Source organism: Miniopterus natalensis, chromosome X (assembly GCF_054644295.1).
Source record: "Miniopterus natalensis isolate mMinNat1 chromosome X, mMinNat1.hap1, whole genome shotgun sequence".
Taxonomy (NCBI): domain Eukaryota; kingdom Metazoa; phylum Chordata; class Mammalia; order Chiroptera; family Miniopteridae; genus Miniopterus; species Miniopterus natalensis.
In genome coordinates, this window is record NC_142103.1 from 105175798 (window position 1) to 105193295 (window position 17498).

The 17498-nt window shown below is 47.0% G+C and overlaps 1 protein-coding gene across 4 annotated transcripts in view; it reads left to right on the forward strand.

Annotated features, from left to right (window-relative positions):
• Positions 1-14184, forward strand: part of NLGN4X (neuroligin 4 X-linked) — a 134645-nt gene extending 120461 nt beyond the window's left edge. For all 4 annotated transcript variants that reach the window (XM_087829545.1, XM_087829542.1, XM_087829544.1 and 1 more), the window contains 3 exons: positions 707-892; positions 3692-4481; positions 10395-14184. In XM_087829545.1, coding sequence (XP_087685671.1) covers positions 707-892; positions 3692-4481; positions 10395-11244 — 1826 coding nt within the window. In that variant the 3' untranslated portion in view covers positions 11245-14184. The remainder of the gene's footprint in view (positions 1-706; positions 893-3691; positions 4482-10394) is intronic.
• The last annotated feature ends 3314 nt before the right edge of the window (positions 14185-17498 follow it).

Sequence of the window (17498 nt, forward strand, 5' to 3'; positions counted from 1 at the left end):
TTTACATTTGATTAAAGAATTATAATTTTTTTTTTAATGTGTGACTGTGATTGTTTTTCTATATAGAAAAAAATAGAGGTGTGTCGTAAGCTGTTTAAGTGTGGGTCTCATTATGTCTGTAGTTTACTTTGAAACTCGAGCCCTAAAAGGTGTTTAATAAATTATTACTGAAAATGAATTATTAATAATGTTAATAAAATATTTAATGGGAAAGCCTGTCATTTACTGATTTTGTACACACACATACTCAGCCTTACACATGGATGCCAACACACAAATCCCCTACACACACACACACACACACACACACACACAACCTGGGCACGTCCCCTGACCAGGAATCAAACGGGACGCCTCTAGGTGCCCAGGATGCTGCCCAACCTACTGAGCCACACCAGCCAGGGCAGAGGTCATTTTGTCAAGGAAAATGGACATATGCACCAGCAGGATAACTTGGATCTAGTGTCGTCACCTGTTACGAATATTTTAGATTAATTCTAAAATACAAACCCACAGATGAGACATTTTATCATCATATCAGGAGAAACAATAACCATTGTAACTGTTACATCCACACTGTAACCCTCGCCGCCTCCACGAGCAAACGTTCTACACTGTTGCTGAGGTAAACCGGGGTCTTTCCAAATAGCAACAATGTTGCACTTTTTACAGCTGACAGATCAGAATGTCTTGTGTTCTCTTGCAGGGTTCTTAAGTACCGGTGACCAGGCGGCCAAGGGCAACTACGGGCTCCTGGATCAGATCCAAGCCCTACGATGGATCGAGGAGAATGTCGGGGCCTTCGGTGGGGACCCCAAACGAGTGACCATCTTTGGCTCGGGCGCGGGAGCCTCCTGCGTCAGTCTCCTGACCTTGTCCCACTATTCAGAAGGTAATGATGGGAAAGTCATGGATTCGGCGCCTCCCGCACACCCACTGGGGATTGAGCCCACAACCCGGGCGTGTGCCCTGACTGGGAATCGAACCAGTGACCTCCTGGTTCATAGGTCGATGCTCAACCTGAATCACGCCAGCTGGGCTACATTTTTTTTAAACTCAGCTTTCTTTCCATTTTAAAAATTGAGACATAATGGACACAGAACCTTCTCTTAGTCTCAGGTGTACAACATAATGGTATCACATTTGTATAAATTGCAAAATGATCGCAGTGTCGTTCATACCCATCACCTCACATAGCAACAAAATTTCTTTTTCTTGTGATGAGAACTTTCAAGATCTCCTCTCAGCAGCTTTCAAATATCCAACAGAGTATGTTTAACTATTTGAACAATACACCATTTTTTTTTTTACATAAATTTACAGCCGTTAGATGTCGCTTACAGTAACAGGAGTAAAAGGATATCTTTCGAAAGGCTAACAGCTTACTTTTGCCTTTTTGACCTCATTTGGTCGACTTTAAATTTTGTTAATTTTTTTTTAATTTTAATTTTTTGTTAATAATCTTCACCCAAGGATATTTTTTCCTTTTTTTTTTTTTTTTTTTTTGAGAGAGTGGAAGGGATGGAGAAAGAGAGAGAGAGAAAAACATTGACATGAGAGAGAGACATCGATTGGTTGCCTCTCGCACTGGTGATCGAGCCTGCAGCTGAGGCGCGTGCCCTTGAACGGAGTCGAACCCAAGACACTTCAGTCCAGGGGCCAGTGCTCTAACCCCTGAGCCCAACCGGCTATGGCTTTTAACTTCTAATTTCAACTTGGCACATACAATAGGTAACCGTATGTAGATATTAACGGTATGTAGATAACAGAGGTGGGTTTGGAGATTTCGTAGTAAAGTCTTATTATGTAATGAGACTGCGGCCATTCGGCTTTAAAAGCCATTTCTCTTCTATGGACTATGTCCCCTAACTGTGTCCCCCATGCTGTACGGTAGAAAATAATATTGAGAGGAAACTGTAATTGAAAACAAAAAGCCGCTTCTGTGATCCAAGCTAACGCAGGCTGATTCTCTCTTGTCCATGGGTGACAGAGGATTTAAGCGTTGATGAGACTGAAAAGAGACGCAGGGAATATCGTCAATAATATTGTGATAACTGTGTATGGGCCCAAGTTGGTCTTAGACTTGCCAAGGGGATCACTTTGTAACGTATATAAACGCTAGCCGCCATGCTAGACACCTGAAACTAATATAACATTGAATGTCAACGATAATTGAAAAACATAAAAATTTAAATTTAAATAAAAGAGAGACTTTAACAGGGGTTGGATACAGTGGGCACCATTCCTGTTTGAACCACTTACATTGAAAGCACTTGATATTTTATTTTACTTTAAATAGTTTTACTGTATCTTTTTTTAAAGTATGTTCAAGGTCCACATACATGCTAATAATGGGAGGGGCCACCGTGCGGTGTCCCGGACCCCGTTTCCTTCCAGCTTCTTGTACCATCGCGGACAAGTTGCTGAATCTTTCCTGTGCCTTCGTGTCCTGGAAGAGTTAAAAATAAAGTTTCTTTCTTTCTTTTTTTTTTCCTGCTGGATATCCATGCACGACATAGACCCGGATGGGATATTTTCAAGCTACACACATTTTTTCTGCTCAAATCTTAACTCTTCCAATTGCCCATATTTTTCAAGTATCTCACCAAACCGTTGATAATTTTTTTTTTTTGAAAGATGCATTTCAGTGGCTGCTCCAGTGAGGATTTCCTTCAGAGCAGCTAATTCATTTATTTTAATTGTAAATTGCTTTCTGAGCTCTGTTTGTGTTTAATCAGAAGAAATGCAAAGTGTGGCGCCGTGACCGGGAATCGAACCGGCAACCTCCCCGTACATGGGCTGATGCCCAACCTGAGCCGCACTGGCCAGGGCCAATTGTAAAATTTTAACGTGATATGTTGAGCAGGTTGAGAAGGGGAATAGAAGTCCATCTCTGAAATTTAGGTATTTATAACACCATACAGAATGATCACCTTAAAAATCAGCCTGCTCGGTTTAGTCCAACAGTGAACTCACCCCCAATGGGATGGTTGGAGCTGCTTCTGTTTGGCGAGGCCTTGGCAGGGCCCAGACCAAAGGGTTTTGTGGGCTGTATACGGCCCATGGGCTGAAATCGCCCCAGCCCCGGTGTATAGCATCTGGGATGGATGCGCAAACACCACACCAGACCGTGGAAGGAGAAACAGAATCCGTATTCTTACCACTGCAGCAAAATTGCAAATGTTGTTTCCTTTTAAAATATATATATTTATCCATTTCAGAGAGAGGAAGGGGGAGAGAGAGAGAGAGGAACATCCACAATGAGAGAGAAACATCATTGAGTGGCTGCCTCCTGCTCGCCCCCTGCTGGGAATCGAGCCCCCAACCCGGGCATGTGCCCCGACCGGGAATCGAACCTTGATCTCCTGGATCCTAGGTCGACGCTCGACCACTGAGCCACGCCGGCCGGGCTGTAGTTTCCTTTTCTTAAAACAATATGGGGGGATGTGCATGTGGGGGGGGGAAAGGGGGTGTGAGAATATCCCATAGAACCCGTGTCCAGCGGGAGGAGGGGAGCGCGGGCAGAACACGGTGGAACTGCGTGAAAGATGTTCCGAATGAGCTGAATGCCATTGTCCCCAGGAACCCGCAGGCCCCGGGGAGACAATCCGAGCCTTCTTTGCCGAGTCAAAAGCTGCCTTTCTGTCTTCGGGGGGTTTTCATTTGCATGTCCCCAATCTTGCACCTGCAGGCTTGTTCCAGAAAGCTATCATCCAGAGCGGGACCGCCCTGTCCAGCTGGGCCGTCAACTACCAACCTGCCAAGTACACTCGGATACTGGCGGATAAAGTCGGCTGCAACATGCTGGACACCACGGACATGGTCGAGTGCCTTCGGAACAAGAACCACAAGGAGCTCATCCAGCAGACCATCACCCCCGCCACCTACCACATCTCCTTCGGGCCCGTCATCGACGGCGATGTCATCCCCGACGACCCCCAGATCCTCATGGAGCAGGGCGAGTTCCTCAATTACGACATCATGCTGGGCGTCAACCAGGGGGAGGGCTTGAAGTTCGTGGACGGCATCGTGGACAACGAGGACGGCGTGACCCCCAACGACTTCGACTTCTCCGTGTCCAACTTTGTGGACAACCTCTACGGCTACCCGGAAGGGAAGGACACCTTGAGGGAGACCATCAAATTCATGTACACGGACTGGGCGGACAAGGAGAACCCAGAAACCCGACGGAAGACCCTGGTAGCGCTCTTCACCGACCACCAGTGGGTGGCCCCCGCCGTGGCCACGGCGGACCTGCACGCCCAGTACGGGTCTCCCACCTACTTCTACGCCTTCTACCACCACTGCCAGAGCGAAATGAAGCCCAGCTGGGCAGACTCAGCCCACGGCGACGAGGTCCCCTATGTCTTCGGCATCCCCATGATTGGCCCGACCGAGCTCTTCAGCTGCAACTTCTCCAAGAACGATGTCATGCTCAGCGCGGTGGTCATGACGTACTGGACGAATTTCGCCAAAACCGGGTATGTTCTGCGCATCTTATTACCACCCTCCTCCCAGATGTCTGGTTCTTTCCATGACCAGATAAACCTCACACAGTCGTCAGTTCCCCGACAATCTTGATGGGGCCCACTATGATTTTTATTTTCTTTTTTAAACATAGTTTCATTAATTTCAGGGAGAGAGAGATAGAAACATCTATGATGAGAGAGTCATGGATCAGCTGCCTCCTGCATGCCCCTGACTGGGGATCGAACCCCCAACCCAGGCCTGTGCCCTGACCCTCAGTCTCCTGGATCCTAGGTCGATGCTCAACCACAGAGCCACACTGGACGACACATGTTTTTTCTTTACCCCTAAATTATTTTTCTATGAAGCCAGATTTTCGTTACAGCGCTCGCTGCACATTAAAAATTTTGTTTCCTCGCTGCTAGTGCAGGATATAGACATATTTGGCAGTTCTCGGTAAAGTGGGTCATAGTTTCAGATATAAATGAAACCTTGTCTCATTTGGTAAATAACAGGACTATCAAAATGCACGAGCCACGCGGTAAATTGTGGTTACTGTGTAGCCACAGAAATGAAATAGATTTCACGGTAACTATAGAGAGATACTATGTGTGTGTGTTTGTTTCTATATATACACACAGAGAGATACATTGTTTTATTGTAGCTGCCTGTATGGTGCTTTGTAGATATTCCATTTTTGTGTGTGTTTTTTTTACAAATTGAAGGTAAGAGCCTCCACCAGCAAACAGATCACGACTTACGAAAGGTCAGCATTTCTTTTTGCAAGAACGTATTTTTCATTAATGTATGTGCATTATTTTTTTAGGCGTTAGGCTATTACGCGCTCAGTAGATTACAGCAGCGACTTTTGACTGCTGTGCCCCAAGGATTTTTAAAACATGGGATACGTGACTATTGAGTCAGGGGCACAGACCTCTTTGCCTTAGGTTGTCCAACAAGAAAATGGCAACAGCCAACACGATAGCCACTCGGTGTGAATGAATCAAAATTATTCCTATTTTTTGGTCAGATCTGCAAAAAAATATATTTTGGGGGTTGCTGTAGAATTTTCGTAATTAGGTTACATGAGCCATGAGATGAAAAGGTTGGAAATTGCTGGACTACAGTATTGTGTAAATATAACTTTTATATACACTGAGAAAGGAAAAAATGCAGGTGACTCATTTTGTTGCAATATTTCCTTTACGGCAGGGGTGTGGAACCTAACGGAAATGTCTCTAAGGTCTGCCTGTCTATATATATACGTACACACATGCACCCAATTATATACATAATTTCTCTATTGTACTTGTTTTATATAAATATATAAAAGTTTATACATATTTATTTTAGAAGTAAATATACAATTTATATATGTGCATATAGAGATATATTTATCTATATCTATACAAATATATCTTAAAGGAAAGGTCATCGTCTAAATGTATAAAAACACACAAGAGCTACACATACAACAACCTCCGCCCGTATTCTACTGAGCAGATTCTCAGCAAACAAAGAGAGAAAAGACTGCCCGACATCTTAGGCGGCTGCACCGTAATATCCTGGCATCTTTTCATTTCCTCTTGTCTCGGCACCTAATTGTGGAAATTAATGAAGTGCCGTCCTGTGCTACCTGCATGTGCTTCTGTCATTAACCTTGAGCCTCTTGCGCGGAATTGGAAATGAAGATGCTCAGGGCCTCGGGGGACGGCGAGTGTTCCCGCGGCGTGCGGGGTGGCCGAGTCAGGCCCCCACAACGCAGACCCTGAGCCCCATGCTGCTCTAGAGAGAGTGGGGTTCGGGGGATGCTGAGGGTCTGGATGCTCAGGCCTTTAGAAGCCACCGTTTTTTTGCAGTGATTCCAAATACTCTTTGGTGGGAACGGGTTTCAGGATGATTTGCCATCGCAACTGGACTACAGCGTGTTTACTGAGTTGAAAGAGTGTTGCACGGGTCCCCGTGTTGAGCTGTCAGATTTGACAGATGTGACCTAAGAAAAGCTGCCCTGGGAGGCAGCGGGGAAAGGAGAAGGTACAGACGTTTGAGAGAAATGCTTCTCTATCACCAAGAAGTTCTCTCTTCCACAAAGATAGCATGGAAGTCACATCAATACATGTTTAATTTATCTTTATTGTTGAAAGTATTACAGATGTCCCCCCGTTTCCCCCCCATTTCCACCTGCCCCCTCCCCAGCCATTCGTGGAGGGACCTGGAGAGTATGATGCTGAGTGAAATAAGCCCGACAGAGAAAGACAAGTATCTCAGGATCTCACTTACACGTGGAATCTAATGAACAAAATACATATGTGCAGGTAACACAGGCTTATTAGATTCCTAGGGCGTTTGAAACAAAGTATCCAAAAAGGTGGGGTCTGAAACAATAGGAATACATTGTTTCGCAGTTGTGGATGCGAGAAGTCCACAGTGCCCGGGTCTCCAGGGCTATGTTCCCTCCAAAACCTGTGTGTTGGGGGGGGGGGGGTGTCCATGCTTTTTCTGACCTTCTGATGCTTTGCTGGCAGTCTTTGGCAGTAAGGATTTGCAGGTGCACCCCTCCAATTTCTGCCTCTGTGATCATGTGATTGGTCTCCCGGGGCATCATTTCTGTGTTTAGATGGCCATTGGCTTTTTAAAATGTGTTTAAATATGTTTTTATTGATTTCAGAGAGAGAAAGGGAGAGGGGGAGAGAGAGGGGGAAACATCAATGATGAGAGAGTCATTGATCACCTGCCTCCTGCACGCCCCCTACTGGGGATCGAACCTGCAACCCGGGCATGTCCCTGACCGGGAATCGAACTGCAGTCTCCTGGATCCTAGGTCGATGCTCAACCGCTGAGCCGCACCGGCCGGGCTAGATGGCCATCTTCTCATTATGGAGCCAGGCACATTGCATGAGAAGTTCCTTCTACTCCACTTGACCTCATCTTATCTCGACTCATTCCCTCTGCAGGGACCCTGTTTCCAGTGAGGTCACATTCTGAGGTGCTGGGGGTTAAGACCTCAGCGTGTCTTCATTTGAGGGGTAACAGCTGAACTCACAGCCCCTTTTAAAGGCGAGCCCAGGTCCAGTTATGTCAGGGAAATCAGATGTATGGTGTCTGCCGTTGCAACGATTTGCATTCGCATGAACCAAAAAGATTCCTATGGGTGTCTCCCAGCCAAACCTTGGTATCTATGCCCAATCAAGACACCATCTTCCAAACATGCCATTCCTTTTTTAAAAAAAATCCTTACCTGAGGATGTGTTTTTATTGATTTGAGAGATACAGAGAGAGAGAGACCAGTTGCCTCCTGTACACGCCCTCACCGGGAATTGAACCCGCAACCTTTTGGTCTCTGGACAACACTCCAACCAACTGAGCCCCCTCCCTGGCCAGCGTCAAACATGTCATTCTTTGCATAAGATCTTTTCATCACTTACTTTTATGAAAAACGTATTTTTTCCCGCCTTTATATATTTTGGAAATAAACTTTTTAATTCTTTTCTTAAATGCAAAGCCAGTGCCACTCATCACCCGTGTCACTAAACCATTCAAAGAAAATCGTGGAAGCCAAACAAAGCCATTAAAATTCCCGTCAGCTCTCCTGCCAGCCAGGGGCTCCCGCGGCCGAGGCGTTCTCTTTGTTTAAAAATGAAAGAAAAAAAGATAAAGGGAATTAATTAGTGATAAGCTGGCAGGAAGGCGATACCTTCCCCAAGACCGAAGGAACAAACACAGAGCCAGGATTGAAAACTCCAGGCGGATCTGTTATCGGATGCCTTTGAGCTGTAACCGCGGTTCCTAAAATCACTAAGCCCGGCCGCTGTGGTTTCCGCCCTCGTTCTGGGGGAACATGAAAGGTGCGGAGATAATAAACTGACCTGGGATGAATCGCGGCCCGTATATATTCACGGGGACGTGAGTGATAGGTGCTTAGGAGACGTCCGGCTTTTTTTTTTTAAAAAAAAAAAAAAAAGTGATAAAGTCGCTGGCGTGGCCAGGAAAGAACAAAGGTCTGAGCTTGGAGAAATAGCTCCCAGCTGACCTGTCGTCCCAAAGTTCAGGTACAAATCCCACGGAGGTGACACTACAGAGATGACGGGGGCCTATAGGAGAATCTGGGCTTTATCCGAACGGGGGCTAATTTGGTTTCCGCAGCCCACGAGGTGCAGAGCTGAAGGAATTCTTAGGGATGCGCGTGCAGAGGCTGTTTTTTCTCTTTTTAAAATTAATTTGTAAAGGTTGCTGGCGTGACTCACATCAGCTTTAGAGGGAGCCACTCAGAACCTCCTTTAGCGTGCAAAGCAAAACACCGCTTCCAACGTCAGTAAGCGGGGAGTAAGGTGTCGCCCGCAGCTGGTTCGCCAGGGACACGGGGCATTGAGCCGACGGGCACCGGGTAGTGACGTCGGCGTTTGTCAGCGGGCGACAAGGGCTTCAGAGGGAGTTGCTGGTTAGGTATTTATTTTAAATAAGGTTGCAGCCCTGGGCGACGGGCTCAGTGGTTAGAGCGTCGGCCTGCGCACCAAAGGGTCTCAGGTCTGATTCCCGGTCAAGGGCACGTTCCTCGGTTGCAGGTTCGATCCCCAGGTGTGGTCGGCAACCAGTCCACGGGTCACGTCCACGTCTCTCCCTCTCTCTGTCTCTCTGTCTCTCTCCCCCTCGTTCCTTCCCCTTTACTTTCTCTGGAAAGCAATGGAAAAAATATCCTGAGGTGAGCATTAACCAGAAAAGAAAGAAAGAAATAGGATTGTGGCATCACCCGCTCTGCACACAGGGTTCCCTGGTCCCCTGTATTCCTTGGGTATATATTACTTTGTAGTCCTCTCTGCCTAAGGAAATTTTTCAGTGTCCTAAATTATATATGTACCTATTCTAAATATATATTAGAATACCTAATATCTATATTAGGTATTCTAATTTACCTATTGTCACAAAGGGATAACGTTTATCGAACGCTTACTATACGCCCGGAATGTGGCTGTTAATATTTAACCCCCACCGGTGTGAAAAGCGGGAGGTTTTGGAAATGACTTCGACAGCCTCAGATTGGGGGCTACAGTCCTTCCTTTACCAGGTAGCGTATCTGCTGGTGAACTATCCTGTTTGCATCTTTCACGATGCCTGGTAACGTCTGTAGACCTGGTGTCTTCAAGTCGGACGTGCTGGTCCCCCTGCTTTCTGGCCTGGAGCCGACCGTGGGTGGGGGTAGCTTCGTCAAAGAACCACCAAGAGCTGTCTGTCTTGATTGTTGTTGAAGACAGTTTGTTGCATTTTAAAGACGGTGGAAGTGTTATGAGAACACCACAGTGCTGCCATCGTAAACGATTTTTAAAATGCAGTTGGTGACAGAAGATGGGGTACATATATACGCCGTGGAGTATTACTCGGCCATGAAAAAGAAAAGAAATCTTACCATTTGCGGCAACCTGGATGGATCTAGAGAGTATTGTGTTGAGTGAAGTTAAGTCAGACAAAGACAAGTCATGTATGAATTTCACTTATATGCACCAGTGGTGTATAGACATATAGATAGATATTTAGATACATAGATATATATAGGTAATGGAATATTACATGGCCATACAAAAAATTAAATCTTATCATTTTTAAGCATGGATATTTCACTTAGCACAATACGTAGAGGATATTGTGCTAAGTGAAATAAGCCGGACAGAGAAAGACGAATACCGTGTGATTTCACTTATATGAGGAATCTAAAGAACCAAATAAACAAATAAGAACACGAAAAAAATACAAGTATGGGGATTTTAAGGAAAAGACAAAGCCGTAGCCGTCCTTAGCACAAAGCGGGATAAATCCGTGGCTCCTTCAGTCTTTTGGGCGGGTCGATAAACACGTCATTTCTTGTTTGATTAAGGCTTCCTTGTGAAAGAATGTGACGCCTTCCTTTCTCTGTTTTTCCCTCCTGCTTTCCCCAGCGACCCTAACCAGCCCGTTCCTCAGGACACCAAGTTCATCCACACGAAACCCAATCGCTTCGAGGAGGTGGCCTGGTCCAAGTACAACCCCAAAGACCAGCTGTATCTGCACATCGGCCTGAAGCCCAGAGTGAGGGATCACTACCGAGCCACCAAGGTGGCCTTCTGGCTGGAACTCGTCCCCCACCTGCACAACTTGAACGAGATATTCCAGTACGTCTCCACCACCACCAAGGTCCCTCCTCCCGACATGACCTCCTTCCCCTATGGGACCCGGCGCTCTCCTGCCAAGATCTGGCCGACCACCAAACGCCCGGCCATCACGCCGGCCAATAACCCCAAACACTCCAAGGACCCTCACAAGACGGGGCCCGAGGACACGACCGTCCTCATCGAAACCAAAAGGGATTATTCCACCGAACTGAGCGTCACCATCGCCGTGGGGGCCTCCCTGCTCTTCCTGAACATCCTGGCCTTCGCCGCCCTGTACTACAAGAAGGACAAGCGACGCCACGAGACGCACCGGCGCCCCAGCCCCCAGAGGAACACCACCAACGACATCGCTCACATCCAGAACGAGGAGATCATGTCCCTGCAGATGAAGCAGCTGGAGCACGAACACGAGTGCGAGTCGCTCCAGGCTCACGACACGCTGAGGCTCACCTGCCCGCCGGACTACACGCTGACCCTGCGGCGGTCGCCCGACGACATCCCACTTATGACACCAAATACCATCACCATGATCCCCAACACACTGACGGGGATGCAGCCCCTGCACACGTTCAACACCTTCAGCGGAGGGCAAAACAGTACAAATTTACCCCACGGGCATTCCACCACGCGGGTATAGCTTCGCCGTTTCCTCCCCCTTCCCGCCGACGCCCCGGAGAGCCAGTGGACCCGACGCGACGTCTCCACCCAAGGAATGTTTTCCATCCCACCCACTTAGGACAGAAACTCTCTTTCTCACACACACACACACACACACACACAAGGGCCGTCGGGCGTCCCCGCGTCCCCGCCCGACCCGTTGGCATTGCCCGGTACGACAAGACCAACTCCTGACCCAACGCCGACGTGGCCATCCCAGCGCTGCTCCCCAGCGCTCCGCGACTCCCGCGGACGTTTCGTGGGACACCGCCGTGTCCAGGACCTGGGTGTGTTCCCCACGAACCGTCCACGAGCCGAGGCCTCTGGACCTTAGCCGGGGACACGTCATGTGGTTTTGTGGTTGTTTTTTTTTTGGTTTTCTCTTTCTTTTTCGTTTTTTAAAATTACAATTTCAAAATAATAATAATAATAATAATAATAAAAGTTCTTTACGTGCCATATGCCAGATGGCTCTACGTAAGTGAAGAGAGAGAGAGAGTCTATGGGCGTTGACCCAGCGCACGGAGCGGTCGATCCGGCGAGAGAAGAAACGTAGAATTTTATTATCCCAATAAAAGAACTGACTATGCAGTAACCGACGTATAGTTCTGTGCAAAGAGATGTTTGGCCGGCCTGAACTATATGGAAGAAACTTTGTAAAAATAAAAAAAAGAACTTGTACATAGCCGTGAGTTTAAACACGCACACACACACACACACACATGCCCACGCGCGCCCACGGGACAGAAAACGCGGCGAAGCGGAACCACGCAGACACAGAAAAGCTTTTCTTGGTGTTTTTAGTCTGAAAGAGCTTTTAGCAAGATTGTCCTTTCTCCATTGTGGTCTGTATGTATGTAAATATAAATATATCTATATATACATTTAGTCCTATCACCTCTGTTTTCCTCCAGGACGTAGGAGGCGCTCCTCTCGTTCCTTGTGATGACGACGCCACGGGGCTTTGTTTTCACGCGTCGCTGGGCCCGGCCCGCGTGGCACTGGGCGAGCCGCACCCTCCCCTTCGCAGGTTGTACAAGTGCATGTCACAGCACCCTTAGGAGACTGTTGTTTTAGGAAACCTTTATTATTTTATTTTATTTTTTTCCGTGTGCCCGCGTGTGTGTGTGCGTGCGAGGCCTTCCTGAAGTCGCAGCGCAGACACGGATCCCCCGCCACTTTGAGCCGGCGGAAAGCTGGTGCAACTAGACACCCGCACCCACGGGGCGTCGCCTGGTGCCCACCCCTCCGAAACTAACAACAACAAAAAAACACACACAAAAAATAGAATTTCTGCTCCGTGGTTCTGCTTCCCTGGCTGTGTTTGGGAAGCGTTGCTTCTCACCCCGGGGCCCTGCCAAAAATAAAAATAAATGAAAGAAAGCTGGCCTTCGGTGGGGCCGTGCCCCCCGCGTCAATACAGCTCTGTGTTTGCCCAGCAGCTGCGGGGCGGGCTGGCGGGCACCCTGGCTGCTCCGCTTCGCCAGGCAGATGGCAGGAGGCCACGGGCGCTTCCCTCGGTGTTCAAGCCGTCGGCCCCTTTTTATCCATCAAACAAAGTTTGTCCTACTCTGTCTGCGCTTGTCTGGAAATATCCCTTTCTGTGGGTTGGCGCGTCCGTGCCCGATGGATGACTGGGGCCGACAGGGAAGAGGGAGCCAGGAGGGGACGCGGGGTTCGCAGGGAGCCAGGGCCTGGAGCACGTGCAGACACGATTCACCCCTTTAAGAATTGGAAGCCTGGGCACAAGAGTCCCTTGGACGCTTTGTCGCTCTCTTGGGTCAATCTGTCGTCAATAACATCATTTCGGGCGTCGGAGAGCGCAAGGGGAAGCTTAGACACAACACAACGGTCGTGTCTTTATCTTCCCGAAATCATCGCCCCGCCAGGAAACAGCAGCCAAAGATATGAGCAGGGAGCGTCCCGGCGAGGGCTCGGCCGTCTAACCGAGAAACGCGGCCTGAACGGTCGCTGTCCAGGTGGCCTTTCCCCACAGACGGTGCCCCGATTTCTTTGCACACAGGGCCCCCCCCAAATGAAAACCGCAGTCGTTGGAATCAGGGTGTTTGGGCAAAGCCCTCTGGGGAAAGACCCGTTTTTAGAAATGCTTGAAAGGGACCCAAATGGGTTTAAGTTGGGGAGCGGCTCTGTGTGTGTCCCTGTGGTGGGACATTATGGTCCCAAAGTGGAGGATGGTGATGCCAGGCGCCTTTCCCGCAGTGCAAGGCGGCCCGGAGGAGATTTTCGTTCCCAGCGCCTGCCCACTCTGTTATATTCCCGCAAACAGGCGCCCCCATCCACCACCCCCCCCATAAAAGGAAGAGATGCTTGGTATCCATGTCGGTCCGGTACGTCTGTGATATGAATTTCCGTATCTGTTTAGTATTTCCAATTGTCTTCAGCTAGCAATATGCACCGTTAACGTGTCAGGCTTGTGACGTTTGGATAAAGGGAAAAAAAAAAAAAAAAAAAAAACCAACAAAAAACAAAAAAAAAACCCACAAAGCAAAACAAAAAGAGTTCTTGTTACGTGAATAACTCCTTTAGCTTTTACAGAGGGTGACTATCAAAAGCAATTTAATACGCCGTAAATATCTTATTTCTACACGGAAAGAGGTTATAGGATCTTCATAGAGTTCTATGAGAATAAAATATACTTGTTACCTATTTAAAAAAAAAAAAAAAAAAAACCAAAAAAAAGTGAGGAAAAAAAAATACGATTAAAAAAAATACTTTCCTAGGCTTTTATTGTCGACTTTCACAGGCACGCAGGGTTTACTGGTTTCTTGGGTTATGATTTCGCGATTCTGTTTTTTTTTTATTTTGCCTTAAGTAATGATAGAAGATATATATGGCTGGACACATATGTATAAACTTTTCAGCGGCATTTTTAATAATAAAATATCACAGTATTTTCTAACGCTTTGTGCAAATAATTACGCGTCGTTGGGAGATCCGGCGACACGCCTGGGCACGTGTGACAAAGGGGAACGTCGATTGGTCACGGGTGGGTGTCTCGGGGTCCGGACCACGGGATCGGTGCCGCTGTTGGGGAGTCGCACGGGTCCGACGTTGGAGGGAAAAGCTCTGGATGGGAAACGTGGCGAGATGTTTCCTCAAGACGGACGGCTGAGTATATTCCTTGTAGGCCTGCCGTCCGTAATATCTCTCGGGTTCCAGTTGTGTTTCACATCATAATGCTTTGAAGCTTCATTAGAGTAAATCTTCAAACGACAGCAAGATATTCTATGGAATAAAATTCGAGAGTCGGGAAATTGCTGTCGGAAGAATGAGAGCAAATGTGTCCAGTTCTCGCTGTGCGTCCGGCCGAGCCTTATTTTTTTTTAACACCCACAGTTTCCCGAAGGCTCAGGCACCTGTATTTATTTATTTATAATCCTTATTGCATTATAATTGGAAAAATGATATTTTTTCCATTGATTTAGAGAGAGAGAGAGAAATGCAGATGTGAAACATCGGTTGCCTCCCGCATGAATCCTGATGGGGAGCCGGAGATGGAACCTGCAACCCAGGTACGTGCCCCTGACCATAAATCGAACCCGTGACGCTTCATTGCGCAGGCTGATGCTCTGACTACTGGTCACACCGGCCAGGGCTCAATAGATTTCTTTTATAAAATCCGTGTCTAAGCGGACGGGTGCATTTCGAACCCTTGTGGTAGCACCCGACGTTGGCACAGTCGGGAAATGAGATAGGGTTTGAAACTAGATAGTTTTGCTCTTGAGGGCTCATCCTCTATTCTCTAATATTCCTGGTTAGTACAGAAATAGATGACTCCTGGAAAAATTTTGCAAAATATAAAAGAAAGGGGAAATAACCATCGTCTCTCTGTGCTTTGAGGAAAATTATAGCTTTCACACACATACACAGAAATACAGACTGATTGGATTCAGGGTGCCTATAGATTTTGTAGCACATCTGTTTATTTTTTTTTGAAACAATGTATCCGTTTCACGTACGGTCACACTTACAATTTCAGGTTCATCTTGTGTCATTCGAGATTGAAATCTCACTCTTGCTGAAATAACATTTTGAAACGCTTGCTGTGCCCACGCCTGACCTGAAACTTTGTATATGAAGGTTGGGGAGGAGAGAGAAAGAGAGTGTTACGCAAGGAAACATTGTAAATAATTTATGACACAGGGAAAGAAACCAGGCTGCTGCAGAATGGTTACCGAATGTGTTATAAAACCAGCCTGGGGAAGAGGTGACGTTTGATTGATGGGAATGAAAGCAGAGAGACGTCTGTTCCCAGCTGGGGATTTGTTCGTGTGCTGGCTGCCTAACCGGTGTGGCCTCCGCTCATGCTTCGAACACTGTGTGGCTGCCCCGGTGACCCCATGGGTGTCGATACACCGATTTGTCCATACGTGGACTGCAGGAGAAACCCTATTTCCCAAGACGTATGCAATGACAGGAAACATTATTTTATGGTCTGGCGGCAGTCGCCGATCCCACGCGGCTGTTTCAAAAATTCCTTCTTAACTCCTTCTGTCTGACTTAGAGTGACGTTCTTTTTAGGATTGACTTATTGGCAGAAACTACCCCCCCGCCTAAAATAAGGGGCAAAAATGCTGTGTTTATTGGTGGTTATGGATGGTGATACAAACAATAGTCTCACTGATCTTTCTTTTCTTTTTTTCTAATTAAATTTATCGGGGCGACGTTGGTTAATAGGAACATACAGGTTTCAGGTGTGGGTTTCTACGTTACAGGATCTGTCTCTCGCTCTGTGTGCCCGCCACCCAAAGCCATATCTTCTCCCATCACCATATATTAAGACCCCCTTCACCCCACCCACCCTCTTCCGTCTGGCAACCTCCACACTGCTGTTTGTGTCCACAAGTTTCAGTTTTATAACCCACAGACGAGTGACATCATATGGTTCTTAGCTTTTTGTGTTTGACTTATTTCTGTCAGTATAATATTCTCAAGGTCCATCCATGCTGTTTTCATGGCTGAGTAGTATTCCATTGTGCCTATGTCCCATGTCTTCTCTATCCAGTCCTCTATTGCAGACACTTTGGTAGATACCACCTCACACCTGTTAGAATGACCATGATCAACAAGACAAGCAGCCACAAGTGTTGGGGAGGTTGTGGAGAAAAAGGAGCCCCGTTCCCTGCTGGAGGGAATGTAAACTGGTACAACCACTATGGAAAGCAGTCTGGCGATTCCTCCAAAAATTAAGAATAGAGCCAGCATATGACCCAGCCATCCCTCTCCTGGGTATATACCCAATAAACTCAAAAACATGTATTCACCTAGATATATGCACCCCTGTGTTCATTACAACATTATTCAAGGTGCCCAAGTCTTTGGTCTTTCTTAAGGTGTGTGTTCACAAAAGTGAATGAAAAGGCACTTTCTGGCAGACTTGTAAACAAAGGCAGCTATTTTTACTCTCCGTATATGATCACAACGGGTGACTCCATAGGTAAAATAAGAGCAATCTTCTTTTAACACCAACGGGAATAAATCTGCATTCATCGTCCCAAGGGGAAGACTTCTAGCCTTGTGTTAGGGAAGCTAGTCCTGTTAACCTGATGTCATGCATCTAAATAGCATGAAGCACCCCGACCCCAGGGACGAGAATCAGTCGGCCCGGTTGGTTCTACTCCACCAGCCAAATGCAAGTCATGGGACCTTCTACAAGCCATGTAACTTCTACGGGTTCATCTGCCAACAAGGGATAGTGTTTATTGGGGCGACATTGGTTAATATGGTTATGTAGGTTCCTTTTTTAATTTTTTATTCACTTTTTATTAAATTTATCAGGTGACATTGGTTACCTGTGCTCATCTCAGCAAACTGCAGGTTTGAGGATGTATTATATAAGTCCCTATAAATCTCACGGGGTCCTTTTGCAAGCTGGTTCACAGGCAATAGTTGAAGGAAGGTGGTGGCGTCACTCTATCCTGCTGATTTCTAGGAACTGAGATCAACAACCCGGGGACATTTCAATTTTTATTTTCTCTATTTATTGGGCATCTGCATAGCAAGCACACAAGGTCCTGTGGGGATACACAAGAAATAGACGAGTGTGTCTTGTTTGCGTGCCTAAGGAGGAAGGATGCCGCTGAGAGGCTGTGCAAAGACACAAGGAGGGGAGAGTTTAAAATAAATACTGAATAATATTTAGGTGCAGTTAGTAGGTGTGTGTGTGGGGGGGTGTCTCAGACACGGTGTGTCTGATCTTCAAGCAAGCGGGAG